The sequence below is a fragment of the Malaclemys terrapin genome, chromosome 5, assembly GCF_027887155.1.
Source record: "Malaclemys terrapin pileata isolate rMalTer1 chromosome 5, rMalTer1.hap1, whole genome shotgun sequence".
NCBI lineage: Eukaryota > Metazoa > Chordata > Testudines > Emydidae > Malaclemys > Malaclemys terrapin.
Window position 1 is genome coordinate 80,620,260 of NC_071509.1, and position 21,706 is coordinate 80,641,965.

The 21,706-nt window shown below is 43.5% G+C and overlaps 1 protein-coding gene across 2 annotated transcripts in view; it reads left to right on the top strand.

Moving 5' to 3' along the window:
- PDGFC (platelet derived growth factor C) overlaps positions 1-21,706 on the top strand; it is a 249,474-nt gene that overhangs the window by 131,823 nt on the left and 95,945 nt on the right. For both annotated transcript variants that reach the window (XM_054030244.1, XM_054030243.1), the window contains one exon: positions 3,755-3,950. In XM_054030244.1, coding sequence (XP_053886219.1) covers positions 3,755-3,950 — 196 coding nt within the window. The remainder of the gene's footprint in view (positions 1-3,754; positions 3,951-21,706) is intronic.

A 21,706-nucleotide genomic window follows, 5' to 3' on the forward strand; every position in this document is an offset into this window, starting at 1 on the left:
TAGCGGTGAATAGGATGAGTATTTGCTGTAATTTTAACAAGTGTCAAGACTATTGTTTAAAGAGAGAAGGTGGGTGAGATAATATATTTTATTGGACCAACTTCTGTTGGTGAAAGACACAAGCTTTTAGGCTTACATAGAGCTCTTCTTCAGGTCTGCTCTTTTGAAACCTAGTGCCCCAATGGGGGAAGAGACTTCCTTGAAATAGACAGGATTGTGCTTGTCCAATTAGTGGTTTGAGTTTTAGTTTACAGACCCAATGGCTGATCTGGTTCCTGGTATGATTATTCATTTCCATTTTACCTATTCAGTTAAGGGGTCAGTATAGTGTAGTGCTTTCAGAATGTTTGGAATCCTGTTATTTTCTGTGGTGGACATTCTACTTTGATAAATGTTTAAATTAGGTGATTAGTATCTGGTATCACATTAAAGGAAACTGCTGCTAGGCTATTTCTCAGAATGGAACATCCTGTAACAAACAGCAAGTTTGTGATGTTATTGCCTAATAACTGGTGAAAATGACATCACCACATATTCACAGACCCCTTAGGCGTAGTTATCTCAGTTTTTCTCTACACAGTATTCTTTGATCCTACTAACTTTCTTTTATCACTGATCTACAGCTATGTCCATCCCGTTCTGAAACCACCAATGTGTTTTCCATTTTTCTTACATTTTTCCACCCACACACACACAAACGAACATGTGTTGTCAACCATCTTGTCTGCTATTTCTCTCTGACTAAAACAGTAGGATGTCTCAGCTGCTTCAGTTCCTGCTGGTCCTTAAACTGGTTGTTAGAAGACATTAATTGAAACTTACTGCCCACATTGTCCAAAGCTGCTCTTCTTTTTTTTAATTGAAAAGCAGATGGAGCATAATAGAGAATTAATGTAAATAACTTGGAAGTTATGCAGATGGTAACCATGAACTCAGCTAAATTGGATCACTCCCTTTTAAATCCTGATTTTGATTGATTTATCCCTAAAATAACTAGGATATGATATGTCTTCCCTGTGAAGCGACTTTAATACTTTTGGCTCAAATCCAATGTGAAAGGTGCTAAGTATTCTTAGCCATATTCCTGTGACATTGTTCTTCACACCCACTTTGTTCAAAAGAGGTTTCAGAAATGAATCTGCATGAACAGCCAATTAGTCTTGCTAGAAGAGACTATTTTTTCAGACTCTGGTTGGCATGCATTTGTGTACGGTGAATGAGAAGGAATACTACACCATATCTAAAGACAAATAGCAAGCTTTATTCTCCAGTGACTGCAATTTACTTGCCTTTGTAGTCACATAAAATATTACTCTTGAAAGAGAAGAAATTCTACTATGCAAGAACAAATATTTAAAATGGAACAAGCAATGCGCAAGAGAAGCTGACATGTTCATAGAACAAGGCTGTATGCTAAAGCAAATATATTTTTACATTGTAAACAGATTATGAGTACAAGGAAATGGAGGTGCTGAAACTTCCATTGACTAAATTACCCCATCGTTTTTCTTCTGCCCCTTTTTGGTGAATTTGCTGTAAGCTTTTGATGAGCCAATATTTTTCACTCCTAACTTGCAGCATTCTTTACAGGATAATCTTGAGTATAGAAAAGAAGGGAGAGGCACCTTAGTTTTCTCAGGATATACACGTGTACTGTAAAACTTAGTATTAATGGCAGTTTTGTGCACATTTGAAAGGAAAATGAATCTCTAAATATAATATCAAAAAGTGTGATGCTTGATATAGTGACATGAATGCCACAGTAACAAGGTTGAGACATAGGCAAAATAGCAGGCCATTATGTACTTTGAAAATAGCACTCTCATATAATCTCTGGTAATGTCATCTTTATTACTGTTGGCTCCAGTGTTTAGTGTGGAAATCTCCGTTTACACCTTATTGAAGAAATGCTCTGTGACTCAGCCAACAAAAAAGCAGACAAAGAGTCTAAATTAGGACATTCCTCATTGCATTTTGTTTCTTTTTTATTATTATAGGCTGTGCTATTTTAGTTGTACACAAGACTGACAGTCATCTGCAAATTGTGTGTAGATGTTCAGTAAAACCACAGTTTTCTTTATCAGTTTTATGCGAGTAGCAATTCAACTTGAAAGAGAATTTACTATTCTTGTACCACAAATAAAAGGCTTTAGTCCTTCAGACTTTAAATTATATTTAATTACAGATTAATTCCTCTGAAATTGTAATGCTATTACTGTACTCTGTTCCCTCTGAAATACATTCATTCTAGCTGTCAAAATTTAGCTGTGGATCTAAAAGAAGGATTACAATTACATTGTAATTTTCTTCACTATAAACCAAAGGGTAAACATTTTACTATAAAATACATAATTGAAAATATGTATTAGCATTTTTAAATAAAAATAAAATATTATAGGATAAATAGTGAATTGTAAGATATTATTCCTCTGGAAACAAAATGAATAAATAATTTTCATAAAACAGTATGGCACAGTATAAAACTACAAGAAAAAAGTTACTATAATGATCAGTATGTGCACCACTCCTGATGTCATATTTGCTTATGTGTGTGATTTTTTGTCATCCTCTAATCAGTGGCTAGTTCACAGAGGATGGAAATCCTACTACTATAGCTAATGAAATTTCTTCTTTATCTATCTTTTGGGGACTCTGATTTTGGGGCTACAGGACTCGTATCCCATAAAATTAAAAATCTATCCAGTTTTGTCAGCATCTGTTCGCAGTTACTAACTTGTTACAAACTAATGCCTAACTATTGAATATGAATGTATGTGAATTTCAGATTCTTAGGAATAAGATTTGCTGTAATAGTGTGTGTGTACATCACCACTCTCCAGTGCAATAATTTTTTTTTCTTCCCATGATTCCTTATAGTAGTTAGTTCCCAACTTGAAATAGGTAATCTTTGCAGTAGGGTCCTGTTGCTGTGTGCTTTAAAGGGCAAAGATAGTTGGTGGTTTATTCATTTCATGGTTCGAATGCTGTCTTATGATAAGCCAAGCATTTCAGTTTCCAGTGCTTTATGATAGGCTGACACCTGTTGAGAGTTTGAGGCAATGACCCTCTATGAGGAGGGTTCGCCATCATTTAAGGGTAATATGCTGCTTTAAATGCATCCATAAATGCCTTGCTTCACACATTAGGAACTTTCTAAAACTATGACCTAGAGTATTCCCTGTGTCTGGGCAGCTCTAAAGCCAGCATAGTCAGCCGTAGGAGGAAACCACCAGTTTAGGGATAACCTCTATTGGGGTGGAGTCAGTATAACCGCTCCAACATCATCCGTTTTTCTGTGGCAGGCATAACCAGGGCTTTCCTAAACTTCAGTGACCTCTTGTTGTTGTAATGGCCTATGGGGCCATTGCAACCTGAACAGTTTAAATAGTCCTTGTGGCTCCTTTAATTTTTGCCAGGGGACTGTCCTGGCACACAGCTTGCCTGGGATCAGGGGAGCACCCACTGCAGATGTCCCGCTCCTGAGTTTCACTGTGCTCTCCTCAGCCACACCTGAGAATCTGGGTCTGAGCATTTTACTTGGAAGCCAAAAAAGAAATATGTATTTTCTTCTGCAGTCTACTATGTTGTTTTTATATGAATCTTCCTAGACCCAGCAATCCTTGCCAAGTGCACGTCCCCTCCCCCCAAAAAAACAACAACAACAAAAGCTTTTGATTGTGCGGGAAACAAACTGTTGCAGAAAAATAATAAAGGCTTAACTATATCTGGCTTTGTGTATGTCTCTCTATTATAGGAGTACAAGATCCCCAGCATGAGAAGATTATTACTGTGTCTACTAATGGAAGTATTCACAGTCCCAAGTTCCCACACGCTTACCCACGCAACACTGTACTGGTATGGAGATTAGTAGCAGTAGAGGAGAATGTGTGGATACAGCTTACTTTTGATGAAAGATTTGGGCTTGAGGACCCAGAAGATGACATATGCAAGTAAGTTACTTAGTTGATATACAACTTGAAGAGGATCTGGTGACAGCTATGTTGGCACTATCAAGTTTGCCAAAACACAGCACTTGCACAGTAATAAAATGTACCTTAGTAATATGTTGTCTTCAGATTGATGTCAGAAAATTATCTACACTTACAGTAAAAAGCTTTCCCCCCCCTTTCATTTAACATATAAGCCATAGAATTATGCTCACATTAAAACGTTCCAACTCGTAGACTCTCAAAAGCAGACAGGCAGCTTTGAAAATCCAGAATGACATCCCTAACCTCAACCAAAAAATATATATAGTCATATCTGGGAGGAATACAGCTTCTGTTTAGCAGTGCAGAGCAACAGTACACAGTTTAGTGCAGGAAGTAAAGAAGAAAGTATCTCCAGTTGGTTCTGCAGAGGAAATTTGCATAGGCATATTACCTCAGATGGAATTCTGATCAAGGCATTAGAATGTAACACCCTTATTCTAATAAAAGTATCGTACAATCTTATAATATCCACAAATGGTCAGGATCTCATTTCTGTATGAAAAATGGCATGTGAAGATACAGTGCTCCTTGACATTGACTCAGAGACTTTAAGGTCAGAAGGGACCATCATGATCATCTAGTCTGACCTCCTGCACATTGGAGGCCACAGAACCTCACCCATCCACTCTGGCTGAGTTACTGAAGTCCTCAAATCATGGTTTAAAGACATTATAGAAAATTCACTATTTATGCTGGTTTAAACCTGCAAGTGACCCTTGCTCCATGCTGCAGAGGAAGGTGAAAAACCCCCATGGTCTCTGCCAATCTGACCTGTGTGGAAATTCTTTCCCAACCCAAAATATGGTGATCAGTTAGACCCTGAGCATGTGGGCAAGACCCACCAGGCAGATACCTGGGTAAAGAATTCTCTGTAGTAACTCAGAGCCCTACCCATCCAGTGTCCTGTCCCTAGCCATTGGGGATTTTTGCTACTGGCAGTCGCTGTTGGGCCACATGCCATTGTAGGCAGTCCCATCATATCATCCCCTCCATAAATGTATCAAGCTGTCTTGAAGCCAGTTAAGTTTTTTGCCCCCACTGCTCCCCTTGGAAGGCTGTTCCAGAACTTCATTCTTCTGATGGTTAGAAACATTTGCCTAATTTCAAGCCTAAACTTGTTGATGGCCAGTTTATATCCATTTGTACTTATGTCCAAATTGGTGCTTAATTTAAATAACTCCTCTCCCTCCCTGGTATTTATCCCTTATGTATTTATAAAGCACAATCATATCTCCCCTCAGCCTTCTTTTGCTTAGGCTAAACAAGCCAAGCCATAACACTGTTTCATAATCATTCAGAGAGAATTGTTTCATCTACTGGATCACCAACACAGCTTTCTACAGGAACCATATCTTACTGAGTATGTTTAGCAGCCTGATGCTGGTGAAGGCTTGTCCACGAGAGACTTAGTACACAGCAAGTTGGGTAGAAAATCTACAGTGCGCTAAGTCACTCAGTCACCATATGGACCCTGGTACCACACACTGAAAGTTCTATAATACACTTCGGCTGTAGGTTCATCGAAGTGGACTGTGGAAATTTTAGTGTGTGGTAGCAGGGTCCACACAGCCAGTTAGTGTGCAGCAGGCTAATGCACTGTAGATTTACACCTCAGCTTGCTGTGTTCTTAATCGCCAGGTAGGCGAAGCTCCTAATTCGTGAGATAGACAAGATTGCAGTGCAGTGGGATATGGTGGCAAAACAAAAAAAAGGCATATATGGATAATGATACTTCAACTGGGTTATTTCATCTGAGCAAAATATTGAACATGTCATTGCATTTATGTGTTCATAGACAGATATTTATCAAATAGCTCCTTCTTACCGTGAGCTGTTTACCCTATTCTCTCTTGATTTTGTGACTTGTTTTATTTATGTCTTCTTTACCAATAAATTCTAAATGAGGATATTTTGCACTCATCTTTATTTTGTTTTCTTTGCTTTTTTTTCTCCTTTCCATAACTAATATACAGATGTACACCTCTGAAGGGAGTAATTCTTTCCTCTTATTGCATCCTTATCAGACATACTATGTACTGTACAGCATATGTTTGCTGAAATGTGTGCACTCCCTTTGTACAATATTTTATATATACATATTTCCAAGTGAAAACTTAGCTTGCTTTTTCTTTTCTTTGCATATGGCAGAGTGAAGTGACAAGTGAAAGAAAATCCAAGTAAGGTGCTTCATTTGTCCACTTGCAAAGAAAAAGTAAGACAAGTTGAAATGTTCTTTTAATTATTTAACTTGCCAGCTATTGAGCAATATTTTTCTGGGAGTACACTTATTCTGAGTAAACAGTTATTGAATGCAAACAAATTTTAGTGGTGAAATTTAAAAAATCCCAAAGCAAAATCTGCATTCACAAAAATACTTACAATCATTGTATGCTCAAATTTGTGCATGCTAGGGATGTTGATTAATCACAGTTAACTCATGTGATTAACTCAAAAAAATTAATTGTGATTAATCGCACTGTTAAACAATAGAATACCAATTGAAATTTATTAAATATTTGTGGATGTTTTACTACATTTTCAAATATATTGATTTCTATTACAACCATGAATACGAAGTATACAGTGCTCACGTTATATTATTATTTTTTATTACAAATATTTGTCCTGTAAAAATGATAAAATAAATAGTATTTTTCAGTTCACATTGTACAAGTACTGTAGTGCAATCTCTTTATCGTGAAAGTGTAACTTACAAATGTAGATTTTTTTTGTTACATAACTGCACTCAAAAACAAAACAATGTAAAACTTTAGAGCCTACAAGTCCACTCAGTTCTACTTCAGCCAATCACTAAGACAAATAAGTTTGTTTATATTTATAGGAGCTACTGCTGACTGCTTCTTATTTACAATGTCACCTGAAAGTGAGAAAAGGTGTTCACATGGCACTTTTGTAGCCAGCATTGCAAGGTATTTACGTGCCAGATATGCTAAACATTTGTATGCCCCTTCATGCTTCGGCCACCATTCCAGAGGACATGCTTCCATGCTGATGATGCTCACTAAAAAAAAAAAAGTATTGATTAAATTTGTGACTGAACTCCTTGGGGGAGAATTGTATGTCTCCTGTTCTGTTTTACCTGCATTCTGCCTTATATTTCATGTTATAGCAGTCTTGCCTGATGCCCCATCACATGTTCGTTTTAAGAACACTTTCACAGCCGATTTGACAAAACCCAAAGAAGGTACCCATGTGAGATTTCTAAAAACAGCACTCGACATAAGGTTTAAGAATCTGAAGTACTGTCCAAAATCTGAGAGGGACGAAATGTGGAGCATGCTTTCAGAAGTCTTAAAAGAGCAACAGGCAGATGTGGAAACTACAGAACACGAACCACCAAAAAGGAAAATCAACTTTCTGCTGGTGACATCTGGCTCAGATGATGAAAATGAACATGCATCACTCCACTCTGCTTTGGATCGTTATTGAGCAGAGCCCATCACCAGCATGGATGCATGTCCTCTGGAATGGTGGTTGAAGCATGAAGCACAACATATGCATCTTTAGCGCATTTGGCACGTAAATATCTTGCGACGCCGGCTACAACAATGCCACGAGAACACCTGTTCTCACTTTCAGGTTACATTGTAAACAAGAAGGGGACAGCATTATCTCCTGCAAATTGTAATCAAACTTGTTTGAATGATTGGCTGAAATAGGACTGAATGGACTTGTAGGCTCTAAAGTTTTACATTGTTTTATTTTTGAATGCAGTTTTTTTTTCAGGGCTTTGGAGTGGAGCTCGGAGCTGGAGTGCGGAGCAGTGGAGCTGAAGGTTTTGCCTGGAGCTGGAGCGGAGCCGGAGCACAGCTCCAGAGCCCTGTTTTTTGTACATAACTCTACATAAGTAAGCTTAACTATCATGATAAAGAGATTGCACTATAGTACTTGCATTAGGTGAATTGAAAAATACTATTTATTTTGTTTTTTACAATACAAATATTTGTAATCAAAAATATAAAGTGAGTATTGTACTCTTTGTATTCTTTGTAACTGAAATCAATATATTTGAAAATGTAGAAAACATCCAAAAATATTTAAATAAATGGTATTCTATTATTGTTTAACAGCACGATTAATCACGATTAATTTTTTTTAATCGTTTGACAGCCCTAGTGCATGCAAACCAGGAAGTTGTACAGGAAATTACCTGATGCGCAAATGTAATTGGTGGTTGTGTAGTGAATGTATATTTTTGAGGGTGTTTTGGCTTTAAAAGTTAGACCTAAGTGCTCAGAGAAAGTGAAATGTAAGTGATTAATTTAATTTCTAAACAAAACCAAAGAGAACAACCAATATTCTGATTTTAATATTCTAATTTAAAATAAAACTTAAAATACTACTACTACTACTAATAATAATAAAACTAAATAAATGAAGGAGGAGGATATCAACTAACTTATCTGGTGTGAAAGGAAGATAAATAGCTATTTAAATCAAATTCAAATGTGATTAAAATATTACTATATTAAATGGACCCTGAAGGTGGCAGTTGCCACGGAGAATTATCTGCATCCACTTCAACTGCATTAACTGTGCTGGGTGTACCTGTGTTACCAGCTTTGCCCATTACTTTGGGGTATGTTCATTTATTAGGGTTACTCTTCTTGTAGTAACCCACTTGATGAGCAAACCCCACAGGATTTTTGGGTGCTGCAGGGATCTTTTAGCTTAGGTACAAGGAGTGTTGCTGCAGAGCGAATGATGAAACTAAAAAACACCCACGGGGGGGCGGGGAGGAGAGAGAGAGAGAGAGAGAGAAGCAACCAGCTTAATCACAAAAGTTATTTATTGCCAGGTAATAACCATAGGGGAGCCAAACAAACAAAACAGTAATAATATTAAATCTAACTTTCATTTGATTATAAAAGTCAGGTTTACAAAACTATAACTGATCACACAAGTCAGGGTCAGAAGGTTATACCGAGAGAGAGAGAGAGACAGATGGGTTCTCACCTCTCTATGAAGCTTGAATTGATCGGGGCCCTAGGTGTGGTGATAGCTGAGGGTCCAGAGTGCTGGAGACAGGCAGAGCCCCCAGCATGACCAGTCAGGAGAAGATGAAGTACCAATGGAACTGATGCAGATTTTGGATCCAGGCATCAGAACACTTACTTGATCATGGATAGGGGGTTTTGCAGAGAAACAACAATGCTTCAAGGGAGAACACTAGATTTGTTTATGTAAACAAAGGAGAATACCGAAGTTGTTTTGTTCAGGCTAGACAGTAGGAGCTGATCATTCCTAGCTTTGGCAGTGTTTCTTGGTGGGAGCTCACAATGCAGTTAGGGAGCTTCACTATTTTGGATAACCAATAAAGGATTTATTCCTAGAATTGGTCTGATAACTACTGAGCTGGGTGTGTGCAGGCGTGGGTTCATTAACATCTGGAGCAGAGATCTCCCATCATGCAATGCTTCCCTGCTTTTCTGGTCCCAGAGTTCCATGCGGTTCTTGCCTTGGAATCGCTGTTCTCCATTCTGTATGCTAATGGAGATGCAGATAAGTCTAGGGGAGTTTCCTTAATACTTATCCTTATCCCACGGGTTTAAGTGTGTCTCCCACTGTCTTTTAATTGTTTTTTGTAAGTCTTTCTTCTGATGTAGATTTGGTTCAAAGCAGAGGCTTGAGGGGGGAGGGGGCTTTCGCTCTGGTTCCCCAAGAACACAGAGCTGCTAGCTAACACCTGTATTGGATGGTGGTGTAGTAAACTGGCACAGCTTGGAAGAGTTCTGATTGTATTATAAGGAGATCTGGGTCTGAGTGTGTTATCCCTTTGTGTATTATCAAAGGAAAGAGATACATGTGTAACTTGACGTTTGAATCTGTCTCATTTCAATACAGAATTTTTTGCCATAGGTACTGTCAGTAGTGAAGTCAGATATGAGAGCAGTCTGTGGATTTAATGATAGGGGAAAGTATAGGTTTAGGTGGTACCCTGAATGCAAGTGTTCAGAGGTTGTAAAAGGGTACAACGTGGTTGTTAAATTTTACAAATGTGATATTCTATTGGGGGAGTAGGCTAAGTGTTTGATCATAGGACAAGTTCAAAGCACTTGTCCATTATAGTGAAAAGGCAGAATGGGAGTGGGTGTGTTATGGGCATACTGGGGCATTGCTGAAAGAGGGAAGAGTTAAGGTTGTGTGGATGGTTACCTTAACTCTGTATTTCCTACTTTTCAGCAGTTTGAATTTTGCTGGACTCAAATGTTCTGGAAGGGGACAAGCTATCACTGAGCAACCTTAACTCTACAGTAGCACAGTTTTTTTGCCATTTCATTTTCTATTTTTTTAAACAAAAAGCAATGTTTGTTCGTAGGAGCTGGTGGTCATTTAGGAAGTTTAGATGTCACTTAGGTTTGCAGTTGCTATGCTACTGTGGTGAGACAAAAATCTAAAACTAAGCTTTTATATAGTGCTTTTCATCAGTAGATCTCAAAGAACTTGACATCATTATCACCATTTCTAGATAGGAGAGTGAGGCACAGAGAAGTGAAGTGACTTGCCCAATGTCAGCCAGCAAGCCAGTAGCAGAGCTTAGGAATAATCCCAGTTCCATCTGTCTTTCCACTAGGCCATACGGTTGCTATGTAATTCCTCAGTGCTCCTCCTAGCTCTTGTACATTTGCTACAGTGAATTGGATATATTGGTCAAGCTTTGAAATGTTTGCAATGTGCAACTGCTAACAGAGCATGAAAGAGAAATGTTATCCATGGTCTGTGTCCTGAAACACTGATAGTTTTATTACATGGTTATTATAATAATTTTAAGCATGTGAGAGAAGACTGGTGTATGTCTCCTCTTCTCCATCCCCTTCCTCACCATTCCCTGCAAAATATAGTCTCCCTCTCTCCTTCTAATCCTATTAAACCATATGTAAGAAGTTGCTCCTTGGTGCCTCCAGCACTATGCTGTTGCGTACACATTCACAGGCAGTAGCTTACTGGAGGGCTGCACATTACCTTGCTTAGGTAGCCCAAGCTGCACACTGAGTTGGGCCTCTCACTCCCACTACTGACCCAGCTGGTCCTCCTGCCTGTACTTTAGCCAGGCTTTCCCAGCGAAGGCCCTGGTCCACCCAGTCTGCCCCTCCTCTAAATTGGGCCCTGTCCTCACACATTCTTGCCAGCTCCTGCCATCCCACACAGGGGTGATGTGTATCTTAACTATTCATTTTTGGATTTCAGATGTTTACATTTCTGTTACCTTTATCCCCTCCACCCCAGATCCCAGGTCATCTGGAGTGGCAGGGAGAGGGGCTCACACACTCCAAGAGAAGCAGGATTCTCCAGAATCCAGAACACACAATGAGGAGGGAGAGAAGCTCAGATCTTTATGGAGCGGTAGGGCTCCTCCAGATCCCAGCATACACATGGAGACAGAGAATTCAGGGCCATCAAGTCCCACTACCTCTAACCCCCCAACTTCCTTCTCTCCCTGTCACATTCCTCAACACCTCCTGCCTTCCTCTTTCCCACTCCCCCAATCCCTATCCCTCAGCCTTTTACCTGAGCCCCCTCAAACCCTCTTTCCTCCCCTAGCACCATTTCCATTTATCTCCCTCCCCAAAATACCCCCATGCCTTACTGCAGACCCAAACCCTCTTGACCCGGGTGGGTTTCAAAATTGCTAGAATCTGTGAAATTAATGAATCATAGAATCATAGAATATCAGGGTTGGAAGGGACCTCAGGAGGTCATCTAGTCCAACCCCCTGCTCAAAGCAGGACCAATCCCCAACTAAATCATCCCAGCCAGGGCTTTGTCAAGCCTGACCTTAAAAACCTCTAAGGAAGGAGATTCCACCACCTCCCTAGGTAACCCATTCCAGTGCTTCACCACCTTCCTAGTGAAAAAGTTTTCCCTAATATCCAACCTAAACCTCCCCCACTGCAACTTGAAACCATTACTCCTTGTTCTGTCACCTGGTACCACTGAGACAGTCTAGATCCATCCTCTTTGGAACCCCCTTTCAGGTAGTTGAAAGCAGCTATCAAATCTCCCCTCATTCTTCTCTTCTGCAGACTAAACAATCCCAGTTCCTTCAGCCTCTCCTCATAAGTCATGTGCTCCAGCCCCCTAATTATTTTTGTTGCTCTCCGCTGGACTCTTTCTGATTTTTCCACATCCTTCTTGTAGTGTGGGGCCCAAAACTGGACACAGTACTCCAGATGAGGCTTCACTAATGTTAAATAGAGGAGAATGATCATGTCCCTTGATCTGCTGGCAATGCCCCTACTTATACAGCCCAAAATGCCGTTAGCCTTCTTGGCAACAAGGGCACACTGTTGACTCATATCCAGCTTCTCGTCCACTGTAACCCCTGGGTCCTTTTCTGCAGTACTGCTGCCTAGCCATTCGGTCCCTAGTCTGTAGCAGTGCATGGGATTCTTCCGTCCTAAGTGCAGGACTCTGCACTTGTCCTTGTTGAACCTTATCAGATTTCTTTTGGCCCAATCCTCTAATTTTCCTAGGTCCCTCTGTATCCTATCCCTACCCTCCAGCGTATCTACCACTCCTTCTAGTTTAGTGTCAATGAAATGCTATTTTGTTGGGGGGTTTTGCCCTGGGAGCTGTAACTCAGGAATTCCTTGCTCAGATGACCCCACATTTGGATCACTAACCCTACCCTGTACTCCCATGAGGCACAGCACAAATTGCAAAACAATCCGTGGAAGCACACAGATTTTGAGTACTAAGAAGAGTCATCTTTTTAAGAGAAAAGGCTTCCCAACCTTAGCTAGAGCAGAGCTGATGCTCCCTTATAATTGTCACGGAGTGTGGGGTAGACAAGGCCCTGCACCCCCAGTTTCCTGTGATTCACCATGACTTTCAGCCAGCCAGTAAAACAGAAGGTTTATTTAGGCGACAGGAGCACAGTCCAAGACAGGTCTTGCAGGTACAGACAACAGGACCCCCTCAGTTAGGTCCCTCTTGGGGGGGCAGGGAGGCCAGAGCCCCATTGGGAGGCCAGAGCCCCATTGGGAGGCCAGAGCCCCATCTGGGTTCCCCTCCATTTTCCCAGCCAACTCCAAACTGAAACTCCCTCCAGCCGTCTCACCCAGCCTCCTCCCCCAGCCTTTGTCCATTTCCTGGGCAGAGTTGTCACCTGTCCTCCGACCCCCATCCTGGTTCTCATGTTACATGCTCAGGTATCTTTCCTCAAGGAAAGTCTCCCATCCCCAATGCAGACAGTCCCAGCAAAACTCCCCTGCAACCTTCCCAGGCCAATACTCCCCACTCAGTATTCAAAGAACACATTAAGAACAGTCCCAGTTCGTCACAATAATATTGTAAGAAATTTAAGGGAGAATGGAAGGGAGGGCAGTCTCAGAGCAGCGTTAAGTAGCCCACTCATTTCAATGAGGTGTTCTCAGCGGAAAGAGAATACCCAATGGAGATGAATACAGCCTGAAACAGTAGCTCTGTTTATGTCAGTGAGTGTTCCCTTCCACTCTCCCCAGTGCTGGAGAGCTTCTGGTATGTGTCAGACATATCTATTCTCAGCTCCGCACCCCCGTCTCGCCAGTGTGTTCTCGGTGCATCTGAACATGCGTGTCCTAAGCTCTCCACCCACAGGGGCAGGCGTTTCCCAGATCTTGGCTCACATGGCAAGAGTAGGGAGAGGGGCTCAGACACACTCACAAAGGCAAGCCCCCCAGAATCTGGCACACATGGGGGGGGGCAGGAAAGAGGAGTTTCATCCCCACCAATGGGCAGAAGACCCCCAGATCCTGACACACATGATGTCAGGGAGTGGGGCTAAAACACCATTATGAGGGACAGAGATCCCCAGATCCCAGCTCAAAAAGGAGGGGGTAGGGAAAGGAACTCAACCCCCCCAAGGGTAAGTAAGTCCTCTCCAGTACTTGGCTCACATGAGAAGGTGCAAGTAAGGGGGGGGCATGTCCCCATAGATGGGCTGGGGGGGGGGGGTGTCGCAGATTGTGGCACATACATCGGAGGAGAATGTGGGGCTGACGGTGCCCCTCCCCCATTTTCCCCCTGTCCTGCTGTCATTCATCCCCATCCCCATGGCCTATGCCCATCAGTGATGTATGTATATCTTTATTTTAAACCAGGCCATCAGTGTATATGACTTACAAAGCACATTAAACAAGTAAAAAGACCTGGTCTTTGCCTCAAAGAGCTTACAATCTAAACTGACTGAATCACCGTACAGAAATTAACTCAAAAGGGAGTGGAGCAGGAAGAGGAGGGTTCACAGTCCTTGAACCTTTTTCCCAACATAGAGAAAAGATTCATAGCCATTAACCTGCTTGAAGAGTTGGCCTACTGCCTACTTAGCATAATTAAAAATGACTTTTTTTTTCTTTTATAGTTGCTATTTTGTTTTTCTTTTCTTTTGTAATTGTTCTTTCTTCTTCGAGTGCTTTGCCATGTCCACTCCATGTTAGGAGTGTGTGCTCGCCACATGCACTGGTACCAGAAGATTTTCCCTCAGCAGTATCCATAGGAGACTGGCTCTGGCGCCCCCTGGAGTGGCGCCCGCATGGTGCAGTATAAGGGGTGCCGCCGACTCCCCCCCACCTCAGTTCCTTCTTGCCCCCAGTGACGGTGCTGGAACTTCTGCTGCTTTGGCTAGCATTGTTTCATTTTGAAAACCTGCAATATAGTTGTATATAGTTAGTAGTTCTTAGTTACCCTTAGTAGTAATTCTCAACTCTTCGTTGGTCCCAAACTAGACTCAGCCGGGGGACCGGGCATGTCCCGGTCCCCAGGCTTTAAGCCCTGCGATCACTGCAAATAGCCTGTGCCCATCAGTGATCCACATACCAGCTGTCTAAGGTGCTTAGGTGAAGGGCACATAAGTGACAAGTGCCGTATTTGCAAGTCCTTCAAACCTAGGATAAAGAAGGAGCGCAGTATCCATCCGAAAGCGCTCCTGATGCAGTTGGCACTCACTTCAGCATTGGAGCAGTGGTCCAACACTGCACAGAGCACCACGGCCTCCATAAGCAGTGGTCCGCCAGCACCAGTCCCCATCCACGGCTCCGGTGAAGAAGCCGAAAAACACTGTGAGGGGAAGATCTCCTACCTCCCGTAAGGGAAAGGAGAGGGCTGGGGGCAAGCCGTGACCCGTGCCGGGCAGCTCAACATCCCCTTTGGAAACTCAGGCCCCAGCTCGGGTCAAGCGGTGCAGCCCATCCCATACTTTGCCTGCGACCATGGATAGCTGTGCGGGCAGAGGCCAGCTTCAGGTGCCGTCGACATCCGAATCCCTTCAAGCAGCTCAGGAGATCCTGATCCTCCCGGTGCCGCCCACACCGGCTCCAGCGGTATCCCAGTCTTGGGGAAAACCCACGTTGGGACCTATATGTGTGTTCCCGTCTCAGCGGCACCGTTCCCCATTGAGAGAGGCATCCCACCATCGCTTGCCTGCCCAAAGCCGTCATACCTCAGGGCTAGAGAGGCAGGCTCAGCTGAGCCCTCGTCAGTCCCCACACCGGGGGCACCTGTGATGTTGCACCCCATAATGCTTTATAGAAACATGCTTATGAATGTAAATATAACATAACTGAAATATGTTTTATGCTAGATATGCCATGTAACATATCTTTGCAAAGGTTATGATCTACTGAATATATTAATCCTATTTGTATGCATGTATCATTTTTATATCTGAAGTTATGAGCATTGGCGCTATGCTTGTATTTAAAGTGTTTGCTGTAGGAAACACATAAGGCAGATTTGGTCAACATAGTGTGAAGGGGTTATTCACATAATTGGGAATACTTAACTAACAATGGAATTTGTGAGATGCTAATCCACATATGAGCTTTCCTGGGAACATTCAAACTAACATGTAAACAATGGCGTTGGCCTGCAAAAAGCTGAATCATTCATAGACATGTGACTTGCCCAGGTGGCTAGAGACTCCATCTTGCGGCTGTGATGTTGCGCAGGAGAACAAAGGGATTTCCACCCACAAGAGAGAGAATATAAAAAGCCCTGGAAACCCCTCCATTTTGTCATCAGCTGGCTTGGAAGATAGCCTCTCCACCCCAAAGAGATGCCTGAAAGAAACTGGAACAAAGAACAGTAACTACGGGGGTGTAAGTGATTCCTGGACCCAGACTAGGAAGGACTCTAGTCTGTGAAAGAAGCTTATTGGAACATCTCTGAGGGTGAGATTTACCTGCATTAGTTTTCTACTGTATTAAGCCTAGACTTGCATGTTTTTGTTTTATTTACTTGGTAATTCACTTTGTTCTATTACTTGGAACCACTTAAATTCTACTTTTTATATTTAGTAGAATCACTTTTTACTTATTAATTAACCCAGAGCAAGTATTAATACCTGGGGTAGCAAACAGCTGTGCATATCTCTCTATCAGTGTTATAGAGGGCAAACAATTTATGTGTTTACCTTGTATAAGCTTTGTACAGAGTAAAACGGATTTATTTGGGGTTTGGGTGCTAGAGATGGGAGCACCTCCTAAGCTGTTTTCAGTTAAGTCTGCAGTTTTGCGGGGGACATGGTTCAGACCTGGGTCTGTGTTTGCAGCAGGCTAGCATGTCTGGCTCAACAAGACAGGATACTGAAGTCCCAAGCTGGCAGGGAAGACAGGCTCAGAGGTAGTCTCAGCACATCAAGTGGCAGTCTCAACCCGTCACAGCACTGATTGTGGGACTCAAGGCATACCTCACCGGTGGAATGGAGAAGATCCTCTGGGGCACGTGCCACCTGGCAAGAAGTCCGGGACTGGCCCCGACTGTCTCCAAGGGCCTGGTACCAATCCAAAACCAGAGACCGCCGATTGCAGGGCCATTATCACCCATCTCCAAGAAGGAGATTGCCTTACTCAAGATGATCCTCCTGGCAACCAGCCCATAGTAGATCCTGGTCCCATTCGACATCCAGGTACAGGTTGAGTAGTGTGAGGCGTTGATTGCCGGGTATCCAACGCAGATCTGTGAGATGCTGTTGGTCCCCGAGAGCCCGACCAAGACAATCTCGCTCTGACAGGTCGGCTTCGGGATGCAGTGACTGGAACCAGTCGGACAAGAGCCACCGCTCAGCTCGATTCTGGTTGCCCGGTACTGACCGCTCCGCTGGTAACTCTGGCTCGGAGTAAGGTTCCCTGACTGAGGGACAAAACCCGGTACCGGCAGTGCCAACTACATTATCAGCACTGAAACCTGCCCCATGGCCCCAGGCTGCTCAATCAGAGTCAGGAGCCTCGGAGAGGCCAGTGGCCTCGGTATCCCATCCCCCTCTGGTGCTCGAGGCTTCAGTGGGTAAGACCCCGCAGGTTCAGGAGGACCCAGGGAAGTAAGCTGCTGTACCACCAATGGACGTGGAGGTTCCCGCAGCACCGGCATCGTTCTCGTCATTGCCAGATGACGCTATCACAGAGCTCCCTCACCCAGTTTCTCAGGATGACACCAAGGCTCACCAGGAACTTTTGATGGTAGCGGCTTACCTCAGCTTATCCAGACCTAACCATACCTCAATGACTAGCTCATCATAGGTGGCTCCAGGTCTCAAGTCCAAAGGGATGTCGCAGTGCTTCAAGCCACATGTAGCTCTCTGGGCCTACTGGTGAATGACAAAAAGTCGACGTTAGTGGCAGTGCAGAGGATAGAGTTCATTGGAGCAGTCCTTGACACTACCTGTGCCAGAGCATTTCTGCCACTGGAAAGGATCCACACATTGTCAAACCTCATCGCGGAAGTCTCCGCCTTCCCTCTGACTACAGCCAGGGTCTGTCTGCACCTGTTGGGCCACATAGCAGCATGCACTTACGTGGTCAGCCATGCCAGGCTCCGGATTTGGCCCCTGCAACAATGGCTGGCAACGGTCTATTCCCAGTCCCGAGAGCCCCTGGAGAAGATCGTTACCATTCCCCAGGAGATACTTCCCTCGCTGAGATGGTGGACTTGACTGCAGGACAGTCCTGGAGGGGGTTCCATTCGACAGCCTTCCTCACTCCATCGAGTTAGTGTCGGACGCCTCAGACGTCGGCTGGGGTGTGCATCTCGGTAACCTCCTGACACGGGATGTGGTCCCCCGAGGAGGCGTGGTTACACACAAATGTCAAAGAGCTCCAAGCAGTCCGGCTGGCATGCGGAGTTGTCTTGACCCACCTGTTGAGCAAGGTGGTACAAGTCCTGATGGATAATACAGTCTCAATGTTCTATATCAACAGGCAAGGGGAGTGCGCTCGTTGGCTCTCTGTCAGGAGGCACTCCATCTGTGGGACTTCTTCATCAGCCACGAAATCCACCTGGAAGCTAGTCACCTTCCCAGCATCAGGAATACACTGGCAGACCAGCTCAACAGGGACTTCTCCTCTCACCACAAGTGGTTGCTCCATACAGAGGTAGCCTGCATGATCTTCCAGAGGTGGGGAACTCCCCAAGTGGACCTGTTTGCTACCAGACAGAACAGGAAATGCCACCAGTTTTGTTCTCGACAGGGTCTGAGCAAGGACTCCCTCTCCGATGCCTTCCTCCTGTTGTGATCAGGGAGCTTGATGTGGAAGAAACAAACTCCACTCTCAGGTTGGAAGCAACAAAATCAGAGACAGCTTTATTCAGGACATGCAATTGCAAGGGAAGAACACATCTCACAGAGAGCATCTCTGCCTCAGTTTCTTCAAAGTATACCTCTACCTTGATATAACGCTGTCCTCGGGAGCCAAAAAATCTTATCGCGTTATAGGTGAAACCGCATGATATCGAACTTACTTTGATCCACCGGAATGCGCAGCCCTGCCCCCTCCCCCCCCCCCCCCCCGGAGCACTGCTTATATCCGAATTCGTGTTATATCGGGTCGCATTATATCGGGGTAGAGGTGTACAAGCAATATCACACAAGCATTTATACATTTTAGTGGCATGCATTAATTAAAAACATCTGCAGTTTCTTTGTTATGTCCTGCCCATTCCTGTATTTTCTCACTTCTGTTCTCAAAACATCGCTATCACAAGGCTGGGTCACGCTGACTCTACTCTGCTGTCTTCCATCTGCTTCTGACGTGATCCCTGCTTCTACAGGTCTCACAATATTAGGCTAAGACTTAGCATGACAGTTGCTCTGTTTCTTACAACTAAGAGGCCTATATTTAAATTCTTTAACCCTCTTTCCACACTGATATACACATTTCCTCTGATTCCACCTATCAGCAGGGCCCTGGTAAAGATCAAGAAAGACCAGGCACGGTTTATCATGATCATCTCGGCATGGCTTCGCCAGCATTGATTCAGCATGCTCATGAGCCTGTCAGCGGCCCCTCCATGGCCCCTGCCCAACTGACTGGACCTCTTGTCACAGGACCACAGTCGGCTCTTAAACCCCAACCTTGGGTCCCTCCACCTCTTGGCGTGGATGCTGAGTTGCTGAACCCCTAGTAGTGGACCTGTTCGGAAGGAGTCCAACAGGTCCTCCTAGAAAGTAGGAAGCCCTCAACTAGACTGACTTACCTAGCCAAGTGGATGAGGTTTTCCCGCTGGGCATCCAAACGGGGCATCTCTCCCTCTCTTTCCTCCATACAGGCTGTCCTGGACTACCTGTTCCATTTGAGGAGCCAGGGCCAGGGAGGAACCACTCCATTAGAGTGCATCTTGCAGCCATCTCTCCTTTTCACCCGCCAATCCAAGGACAGACAGTGTTCTCCCTGACATGACAGTCAGATTTTTGAGAGATCTGGAGAGACTCTTCCCGCAGGTGCAGGCTCCTGTCCCGCAGTCGGATCTTAACTTGCTCCTCTCTAGGCTCACTGGCCTGCCCTTTGAACCTCTGGGTTCCTGCTCCCTTTTCCATCTGTCATGGAAGGTCATGTTCCTGGTGGTGGTGACGTCGGTGAGATGGATCTTGGAAATTAAAGCCTTGATCTCAAAGAACCACCGTACACAATCTTCTACAAAGATAAGGTTCAGTTGCGGCCCCACCTGGCCTTCCTGCCAAAGGTGGTCTCCACCTTCTATATGAATCAGGACATCTTCCTCCCATGTTCTGTCCCAAACTGCACAAGACCAGTGAAGAGAGGCGTCTTCACGCCCTGGATGTCCGGAGGGCCTTGGCTTTTTACTTAAAAAGTACCGAGCCTTTCCGTAAATCAACTCAACTCTTCATCGCTACAGTGGATAGGATGAAGGGTCATCCAGTGTCCTCGCAGAGGATTTCCAATTGGATTACTTTGTGAATAAGGACCTGTTACGACCTGACAGGGGTTCTGCTGCCGCCGATTGTCAGAGCCCACTCGACGAGAGCGCAGGCATCTTTGGCAGCCTTCCTGGCACACATCCCTATCAAGGACATCTATAGAGCTGCAATGTGGTCCTCTGTCCACATGTTTACGGCTCATTATGCCATCACTCAGCAGGCCAGGCACAATACTGGGTTCGGCAGAGCTGTGTTGTACTCTACGTGTCCGTGAACTCCTATCTCCAGGGGTGCTGCTTTGGAGTCACCTAATATGGAATGGACATGAGCAAGCACTCAGAGAAGAAAAGATAGTTACCTTTTCCATAATTGGTGTTCTTCAAGATATGTTGCTCATGTCCATTCCATGACCCGCCCTCCTTCCCCACTGTCGGAGTTTCCGGCAAGAAGGAACTGAGGGTGGGAGGAGCCAGTGGCACCCCTTATACCGTGTCATGTGGGCGAGAGCCAGTCCCCTACAGATACTGCTAAGGGAAAAACTTCCGGCACCAGTGCATGTGGCAAGCACATACACCTAATATGGAATGGACATGAGCAATGCATCTTGAAGAAGACCAGTTATGGAAAAGGTAACAGTCTTGTCTGGAATAACGTTCATATTTTAATGATAACTTAACATCACTAAAAGGTGATCATAGTAATTATTTTTTCCTTCTTTAGAGCTTTATTTCATTGTTCACATTATTCTGAGTGAAAAAAACTCAGTTAAGTAACCTGTTTTTGTAATTAGACATAAGTATCTATCTAAGACTAAGCCAAATGGAGACCATAAAGTCTTACTCTTTTTTGTTACTGTTCTAATATATTAGTGCTTTAAGGTATTGGATCATTTTTGACATTATTTGACAATATTTTACCAGACTATGACCAATTATTTTTTGCACTGGTCAAATGCCCAACCCTTTTACAATCTATTGGATAGGCAAGATGAAAACTGCAGTGCAGTAAGTTTTTTGGCTCTTTTAGCAGCAACATGCAACTTGTATTAGAGCATTTCTTTCTTTGGCAGTGTGTGACATGACCCACTGAGTTATGCCCAAAGGTCATTGTTTCCGTCTGTCTCTATTTTAGTCTCCCCTCAAGGCTAGTATGTTCTGTGTAACTGAAGATGCCTTGTTTATAGTCCATTGAGACTCTGCCAATCCAAGGTGCTAAGTCTTTGTTATTATGTCGCAGATTAGCTCAGTCTTTCAGTTCAAATCCCAATGCACAATTATAATTGTATTACAACATATTTGATTAAAGTAACTAACCATTTTAAAGTTTCTCCTAATGTGTATGGGACCAATTCACATATTGTTTACACATTTAAAAAAAAAACCTTCAAACACATAAAGGGTTTAGCCTTTAAGATGAGCATATAAACATTGTAAAGAAAAAAAAATGCTGAATTCCTAACACTTGCCTCTGACACTATGAATCTCTTCAGTGGGTTCATACCCATTTCTGTGGGTGTGGGACAATATCTTTCTATTAATTATAATTTTAGAGTTATTCGTTG